The 9,289-nt window shown below is 34.7% G+C and overlaps 1 protein-coding gene across 17 annotated transcripts in view; it reads right to left on the reverse strand.

The window, feature by feature from the left end:
- LOC109851255 overlaps positions 1 to 9,289 on the reverse strand; it is a 23,190-nt gene that overhangs the window by 11,171 nt on the left and 2,730 nt on the right. For 6 of the 17 annotated variants that reach the window (XR_002249737.1, XR_002249736.1, XR_002249734.1 and 3 more), the window contains one exon: positions 7,522 to 7,661. The exons of 6 other annotated variants lie outside the window; for them this stretch is intronic. Coding sequence is in view for 7 of the 11 variants with exons in the window: in XM_020421299.1 (XP_020276888.1) it covers positions 7,522 to 7,530 (9 nt within the window). In the remaining 4 variants the exon portion in view is untranslated. Of the gene's footprint in view, positions 1 to 4,857; positions 7,415 to 7,521; positions 7,662 to 7,781; positions 7,865 to 7,948; positions 8,042 to 9,109; positions 9,284 to 9,289 lie in introns of those variants that run through there. 5 more of the 17 variants (XM_020421304.1, XM_020421303.1, XM_020421310.1 and 2 more) reach the window with 5 other exon arrangements.

Raw genomic sequence — 9,289 nt, forward strand, 5'->3', positions numbered from 1 at the left:
TGGCAATCACTGTACCCTTTAACCGTATCACTTCATTTCTATCAGTTAAACACGTTGCATCAGTAAATCCATTAGTCTGTAGTTGCGTAAAGACCAATATACCCTATTCTTTAGTGTTTATATCGAAAACCCATAGGGGTTTAGACAACTGGAAGGGGGAAAAGGTCAAATGTATGAAGTTAATTAGAAAAACAGTTATGAGTGTTTTCCATAATTTTCCCCAAACAATGTTAGTAATGAGTTTGATTATCCAAAACAGAAGCAACCATATTTTTACATAACGTCGAAGATAGGATGCAATGAAAAGAAAAGGAGGATATAACTCGAATATTTTATGCTCACTTTATTTTGGTGCCATCCAGCTTTATATAGTTCAACACAACTTTTGCAATATTAAGCATAGAACCAACTTAAGATAAATGTTTGATCACTTTTGTCGGGGCCACACATAGGCAGGGTTGTATCTTTGAGCATATGGTTCAAAAATAGCTACTGCTTCATAATTGCTTCCTTATTTTATTTATCATGTTTGATGAGTCAGAAAACTACAGCTAGATAGAGTTGTTTAGGCTTAAAAAAACTTTGTTCTGGGTAGATATGTTCGTGCTTATCTTAACTTTAAGCACAAATCTTCAGACACAATTGAATTTCAAGTTCAAGCTTGAAAATGACTTCATGTAGAATAAACTCAAACACCCATTATTGATCAGCTCAAGGAGTAAGCAACCCCAATTTGAAGAGGCTTTGCTTGCTGACTCGTCAAACTTTCCTCAACCACTTGAAATCAATTTTGTTCTGGTAAATTTATTTTAGAGAAAAAAACAAAGATGGTATATGTGTGTTCCACTTATATAAATGCTAAGGAGGGATACATTTTCCGGTGAATCAACTCTGGGCTCTCAAGATTTTAGTAATACTCCAGCTTCATAAAAAACTAGAAGTGAATGACCTTGTCCTCATGAAAGTTGCGTCTGATTCAAGACCAGCAATTACCTTCATGTATTTTACATGGGTAACAGAAAGCCTTACAATGAAAGAGTCAGAGAGCATGAGTCCCAGTGAAATATTCAAGATCATTATGATTGCTAACTACAAGTTTGCGCAAACAATATTGACATTCTAATTTATCCAATCCAATAACATTCTCAAGGGAAGACTCAAACTTGACATTTGACAATATAGCATCCACCAATGAAATTGTCAATGCGTCATTCTAAGCTAATTGGCCCTCTATTCTTGATATGGGACTTTGCTAAGGCTTTGACTGGTTAAATTAAGCCTTTCTTATTCAAGTCCTACATAGGTGTTTCGGCTTAAGGTTGCGTAATTTGATTATTACTTGACTCAGATTACGCAAGCATTCGTCACAGATGTCGCCATGTCATAAGTCATCATGGACTTCGACAAGTTGGCCCTAACTCACCTTACCTCTTCATTTACCATGGTTCAATTCGACAAGAATTTACAACTAAACCCGAAACGGGAATTCATAGAAAGAGTAGGTAGCTCATTCGCCTTCTGTGGTACCTTCACCACAATATGCAGTTAACAACCTAATATTGGAACCACTGAACCTGTGATCCATCGCTAGACTCAAGATATAATTTCTCGATTGTTTTGAACTCTTATCAGGCATTCACATCAACTTCAAGAATCATGCGTTTATCAATTGGGTCCAAATACTGCTAATACAAATGGAGGAAGACATCTAAAATTGCAAAACTGGTACATTCTCATTCATTGCCGAATACGCACTCCGCGGCCTCAAAGATCACAACATTCTATTTTCCCTCGCGGAAAACTACGATTCGCATCACCAAGCCTATACATACAGTAACAAATGTCCATTTACTAAACCCTAGAACTCAAAATAATACTAACTGAAATCAGATCATATATAATGCCAACCCCAAATAATTTTGTGACAATGTGAACAAAATCAAATTGAAATACATGCCCCAAAACGCAACCAATAGGATCAAATTTTAAAGAATTACTGACAAGAAGAGAGTTAAGCATAAGCAATAGTTCTAAGCCCCCCCAAAAAAATGGCATTTTTTAAAAATATTTTGGGGAAGAGTAGAAATCTCGTACCAAATTGGGCGAAATCTGATGGGCCAAATAATGGAGTTGAGATCTTTGCTTCTTTGTGAGAGAGAATTCGAGATTTTGAAAAGGGAAGAGATAAAAAATTCGCGAAACACAAAAGTCCTTTCGGTTTTGAAAGTGATGTCTTTTCAGCCAACTATTTAATTGACTGGGAAAAAATTAGTTACTCAAATAATTTGGGCAAAGCTCACAATTCCATATACGAATTTTTTTTTTAATTTTAAAATTGTATAAATTGGAAAGCAGTCGAAAGAATAAAATGGATATTTCGTTCATTTATAATTCAATTTATTATTTTTTATATTTCTATCTCCAACACCGTCCACTACATCCGTTTATTATACTCCAAAAATTAAAAGAATGATTAATTTTGTCATGAAATAGAAAAAACATCATAATATTATTTTATTTTACAATGAAAAAGCCATTGATTGCATGGAAAAAAATGTAAAAATGTAAAGTCTTTTGGGGGGGGAAATATTGTGAGAACTTTCATATTTATAAAGTGAATGTTTAGTTGAATATAATAATTAGCCAGATGTGTTATATTGAACATATCAGTTTCATTTTTTTCATCCGTTAAAAAAATAGAAGATAAAACTATTATAATACTCAAGAACATTTCTAAAAAAAATTAGTGAAAAAGATAAAACATTAAACCTAGAAAACAACAAAAATATCAGGTTTTTTTTTATGAGGGAAATTCCCTACTATCCTTCAAGCCTAATGCATCAACGCACGAGTATTGCACGGGTATTCTAGGAAATTAAACTTCTTATGGGTGTTTACCATGAGAGTTGAACTTGACACCTTGAAATACTACTCATAGACAACTTATCAACTCAGCTAAACCCTCTTGCATTATATATATTAGTCATATTTTACTATCTAAAACCCATATCATTCTATTTATTTATAGTTTTAGGTGTGAAACACCTCATAACTACCTTATCCCTCACAATATGGATGAGAGAGAGAGAGAGAGAGAGAGAATTTTTTCAGGAAAAAAAAATACTTAGAGTGCTATATTGCCATCGGTACTCAAAATTAAATGAACTTTTTGGAGCATTGAAGCTGATGGCATGTTTTATTTAGGTCATTTTAAAAAATATATATATAAGACCCAGAGTTAGCTGAAACTGGGTCGATTTTTTGAAAAAAAGTTCCCAAACTTCACGGGAGTTGAAGTCCCGTGAAGTTTTTTACGTAACAAAACTTCACGGGACTTCAACTCCCGTGAAGTTTGGGGACTTTTTTTCAAAAACTGACCCAGTTTCAACCCAACTGGGTAGGTTTTTGAAATTAAGTTTGAAACAGGTCAGTTTTGGGGATTTTTTGACAAAAAAGTCTGTTTTGAAAATTGGTCCTAATGGATTTCACTATATTGCATTGAAAAAGTCGTAATCACTTGGCATAATAGATCTCCTCCCCCAGTGTAATATCTTCAATTACTCAAAAGTGACACTAGACAACTTGTATTGAGCAATTTTATCATATTTCACATTTTATTTTGGAAATATTAACTTGTGACATATTGAGCAAGTCCTATTGTTGAAAAAAACAAATGAAAATTGACGAATCAAATTGATGGAAACTATTAGAAGTGAGTAGCAATCCAATTAATATATAATTACATGCCTAGCTATCCAATAAAAAATTGATATGAACATCAAATTAAGAGATAAAAATGCACTGACCAATAATCTAATTAGTCCAATATGTTCACATTTATTTGCAAAAAAGATTAATCTCACATGTCATTAATTAAGGCCATGTTAAGTGATGAAGTAGTAGAAATTTGTCTTTTTTAAATAAGTACGAACATGGTTGTCTTTATATTAAATTTTGATCAATTTTCTTGTTTTCTCAAAACTTAAGATCGAAATTGCCAAAGCTTTTATGAAACTCTCAAAAGTAACCCTCCACCACTCCCATGCCATGATCAAACCATGTCAATCTATTATCTCATTTTATCCTCAAGAGGAGTGTAGGCTGTCTAAAAATCACAATAGATAGTTTATCCCCCATCAACCACCGATGATGGAAGTTACAATCTGACGACTTCCAGAAGGCTGTAATCTGAAGACTTTCGCGTAGATTGCTGAAGGTTACAATCTGACGACCTTCACGACAACTGATGGAAGCTCTATTTCAACAGCCTTCACAATCAACATCGGGAGTTACAATCTGACGACTCTCATATTCTCAAGGAGCCAAGACGAAGATTACAAGACAATGATCTTTGCAACGCTATGACAAAAAGAGATTACTTGGTGATAATCTCTTCAAGGCAAGACGCGGAGGTCCTCCCCGTGTTTCAACATCAAAACGCCAGGGTCGAACCCCGCGTTTCAACATCAAAATGCCAAGGTCGAACCCCGCGTCACAACATCAAAACGCCAAGGTCGAAACCCGCGTCACAACATCAAAAACGCCAGGGTCGAAACCCGCGTTACAACATCAAAAACGCTGGAGTCGGACCCACGTTACAAATAGCCAAAATGCGAGCGACCCTCGCGTTCATCAATGTTCAGCCAACACCCAACCTCGCGTCTCAATCCTAAGACGTGAGGTTAGGGTCCTGAACGCCAACGTGGGCGTTTGACTCATTCAACATGAGCTGAACGGTTCTAAAACCGCTTCCCACGATTTGGGGGCGGTTACATCCCACTTAGGAGAGATTTAAGGGGGGCGGTTTCACCCCCTTAATCCTCTATAAATAAGAATTTGAGGTGGCTGACTTAAGTGGACAAGAAGGAGAGGATCCTGAATTAGTGGGAGAATTTAATCAGATTGCAATGGATGTCCTAATGGATGTATGTTTTTTTCTAGAATTTTTTGTTTTTTGAATATTGTTATGATAAATATTTTAATGATGATAAAATTCAGGCAAATAATAGGATGTCTCAGAAACTAAATGAATTTGTAATTTTTTCAGATACCATGTTGGATGAGTGAGGTGAAGCATGGCTCACTTCACGATGAGGAAAGGCTGGGTTTTCTGAAAGATGTTGTGGGAATGATTGGTGAAGGGAACCTCCCAGACTGGGATTTTATCTTCCTGAAAAGTCCTGCTAAACTACTTCTAAATCCTGGTAATCCTTTCTCATGGCCTATGAAATTTTCATGGGTTTTATTTGGTTTTTTTAATGGAGACTAGCTCGCATATATCAGCTCGAGCTCAACTAAATTGTATATGCAAATAACTTCTTCATTACTAACCACTACAATTAGTTACCATGTCATAAGACCATTTTCAACAACTATGACCATGTTATTAGACCCGATCTCTTCAAAAAAAATTCTAAAGTTCTCAACGGAACAAAGAGTAGCATAATCTGAGAAAGAGAATTTGTTCCTATTGGTACATGCGTAGAACTGACTCTTTCCTTTACTTCTTCCTCTTTCTCTCTGTAGTAGAATCCAACTCCATATAGTTGGTTTAGTTAATGTAATTGATACTTAGTGTAATAGACAGCTATGAATATTGTACACTGTCTTGATAGTTTGTCCCAACATCTGATGTGATTGCGGGACATGTATGTAAAACTTTGAATGTAATTGGTAATAGACAGCTATGAATATAGTTGCTTTTTATTAGTTTTTCTAACATTATGCTGGATATGCACCACTAATAGAAATATGCACCAATATTTCTATAGCTCGTTGTACTATAGTGCTGACCTCCAATTTATATTCATATTTATCAAAGTAAAACAAAGTTATGTTTGGACATCTAGACATGAATAAGAACATCCTAAACTGGTTCCCTTATTTTCTCCTTTGGCAGCCTTTATTATGAGAATTTCTCAACTTTAGAAGCTTCACAACTTTAGACAAAGAGACTTTTAGCTTCGATCGTTTTAACTCTTTATGTTGTTTCCCTTAGTTCTGTTTGAATAAGATACTGTGCATTATCATTTCTAGACTAGGTTTATGGGAGTTTTTCTTTTATTTGGGAGTATAAGGTGCTTGAAATTTTCTTTTGAAAGCCTCTATATTATCCCTGTCTTGATTTATACATCTTTGCTTAGCGTAGTATAATTTGGCTCTGTTTGTGTAACTGTCTTCATTTCTTGGTTGTGCATTTCTTGATTACTGTTTGTCTTATTTATTTCACACCTTTTTTGTCGAGCTATCAGTCTTGGCACCCAATTCTGCAAGTACCCAGGAGGTTGCAACAACTACACTGTTTTTCAATTCTTACCATCAGGATTCAAATAGGTATACTCGAATAACTAATCCAGGTTATTGGAAGTCGGGGAGATTAAATGATGTCAATCCTGATGGCTTTCGATTCGATTACGCCTATGAGCTGAGGGAGGAAAGTTCCCAACAGAGAACATTGGGCTTACATGAGTACCGTCTACAAAAGGAGCGGGAGGGTAACAAATTCTCATTGTGCTACATATATCATAAAAAGGAGAAAAGAGTAGTAGTCGATAGATTGTTCCATGAGCGAGTTTGCAACTAGTCATTTGTACAGAGTTAGTTCTTGATTATTCATTGTATATAATTCTGGTACAATAACTTTTTACTATACAGAGTTGTTTCTGACTGTTCATTGTTTATTACCATTGATTGTATAAGAATCAATGTTTGTTAATGGGAACTTTAGGGTTGCATGATTGTTGTACTATATATAGCATTAATGAGAGCTTGTTCACTGTGTTTCTGACTAGTTGTGTAAGGGTTTACTTTTTGGCTTTAGTTTCGTGTAAAAACCTTTGTGGTGTAATGCTAAGATTAGTCTCTTTGATTTTGACTCATTTTCTTCACAAACATTGAGTGAAGAGCGCAGTGTTGCTTCAATTTGTTCCTATTGGCCGGAGAGGGTAGCCTTGACAAGCCCTTCTCCAGAACTGAACTCCAAAGGCTCGCCATGGTTGTCAACCTTCGTGTCATAAAATATAATTTCTTCTTCATCAAGAAGCATTGCATAGGAAACTCTCATGAAAAGGGCAATCCATAGGACACTCGCCTAAATATTTCCAAAAGGTTAGAAAATTTAATAAATGCAGCATACACTGAAGAAAAAAAATAAAGCAAAATGTTATAGCTAAATCCAGAACAGTGTACCTGTCTTCAAGGAATGCATGTGCACATTATGCAAACGTCAGTCAGTCTAAATTCATAGATAAAGTATGATGCAATCATCAGAGATTTGAATACATACAGAAAATATTATACACCATGGTATGATTTTCAAAATGATAGCTCTTCATGGAAACTACAAAATAACCAATTTGACAATACAGAAAAAAGATAGTAAAAATGAAAGAAGAAGATGAAGTCCATATTAAACCTGTATTTTTATAGTAGAATATAACATTCAGCAATAGAAGATACAAGGACCTAAAGAAAATAATTTCAACAAGTTAATTAAAATCAAAGTTTTGAATATGAGATTACCTCTTCCATCAAGCACACGGCACTTTATAAGACACCCATCACCAAGCACGTCTCGCACCTATCATTTCAGAATTTCAAAATTTGGATAGTATTGCAGAAGAAGTAATAACAGAAGATGATCCACCATTAAGCATCATAAGCTGCATATTAAGAAAAGGAGACATTATCTTCCATTTAGATTCCTGAATGAAAAATTAGGCGGAAAAAATGATTGCACATAAACTTTTCATCAAATAAGCATGAATTATTCATCATATTACTTGAATTATTCATTGGCTTTGTCCGATTCTTTATGCTTCAATAGCGAGCGCCAAGCTTCCTGACTTTGCAACAATTTTGTGAACTACATGCCAAAAAAACCCTTAAGATTAAAGAGGGATAAAGAACACGGGCATGCACACAGAGAATATAGAGGATAGAAGGAGACCTGGGATGCCTTCAAATCTAGTTCTTCCTACTCTGAGTATGCATTAGATTTGTTAACAATCCCGACACAAGCATAAACTATTGTGCTAAATCCCTAAAACTCAGTTAAAGAAAAATCATCAGTTAAATTGACTCTATTTTTTCTATACTTTGAGATGAAATTGTAAACTCCAAAATTCTAAAGAAACATATTATGCAGCCGCTTACTGGCCTGATTACTCTGATGCAAGCTAAAAACTTTGGGTTGGGATAAAGTGCTCCGTACGCGGTCATGCTCATAATCGAGCGCTTTTTAAGTATGCTACTGCATAAAAAGTTTTATGTCATCTTTTTCTTTTTAATCTTTTTGTGTAAGACCCCTATAAGCTCAAACCCAACACATGTAATGTCTTTTATTTGAGCACCAAGTTAATTCTGATGTATGGACCGGATTTTTTTGTAGTGAACTTGTTATTGACATGTTTGTTGGTCTTTTTCCTAGTATATTTTTTATTTTCATAAACTTTATAAATTTTAGGGTTTTTTAGATAATTAGTTTCTTACATCTTCAATAATTGCATATTAGTCCCTCAAATCCCAACTTGAAGGATCATTTTGCAAAATGCTATATGATTTGAGGGACTAATATGAAATTTTGAAGATTTGAGGGATTAATATGCAATTTTTGAATATTTGTGGGGCCAATATGTAATTTCCAAGATTTGAGAAACTATTGTGCAATAATAGAAGAAAAAATTGCTGATATCCAAAAAACACTCTAACTTTTAATATATATGATATATGATAAATAAAGAAATGTATATTAAAAAGGAAAAAATGCATAATTCCACATAATATGGTTAGTCGGCGCATAATTTGATTAATGACTCGATCATCGCATAATAAAACCGTATTTTAAACATTGGTAAGCTCAATAACTAAAATATTGTAAAATGATGCAACGAAGACATGTTTTCAGAGCAATATATCATCCAAAATTAGGCACAACTCAAAATTTTAAAGATCCAGTTATATGCAATTATAATTTCTTCACTCTTTAAAAATTCCACGGTAGAAAACTCTATTTCTCCAAGAAAGGCGTAAAAATTGATAAGATCAGAAAGAAAAAATCAAACAAATAATTGTGTAAACTGGCATCTAAAAAAGTAACAGGGATGCTTACCAAAATGGCAGTAAGTTGGTCCACAGAAATCAAATTTTCCGCGTTCCCTGATTCTTCTCTCCGGCGACTGGCCAGATTTCTCTTTTCACCGGCGGCGAAGACCAGCGAATCTTTAGCTCCTTCATGGCGGGAAAGGGCCAAAAGGCTACCCTCTCCGGCTGTAGAAAGCGGAGTTGCTAC

The sequence above is a fragment of the Asparagus officinalis genome, chromosome 8 (genome assembly GCF_001876935.1).
Source record: "Asparagus officinalis chromosome 8, Aspof.V1, whole genome shotgun sequence".
NCBI classification, from domain to species: domain Eukaryota; kingdom Viridiplantae; phylum Streptophyta; class Magnoliopsida; order Asparagales; family Asparagaceae; genus Asparagus; species Asparagus officinalis.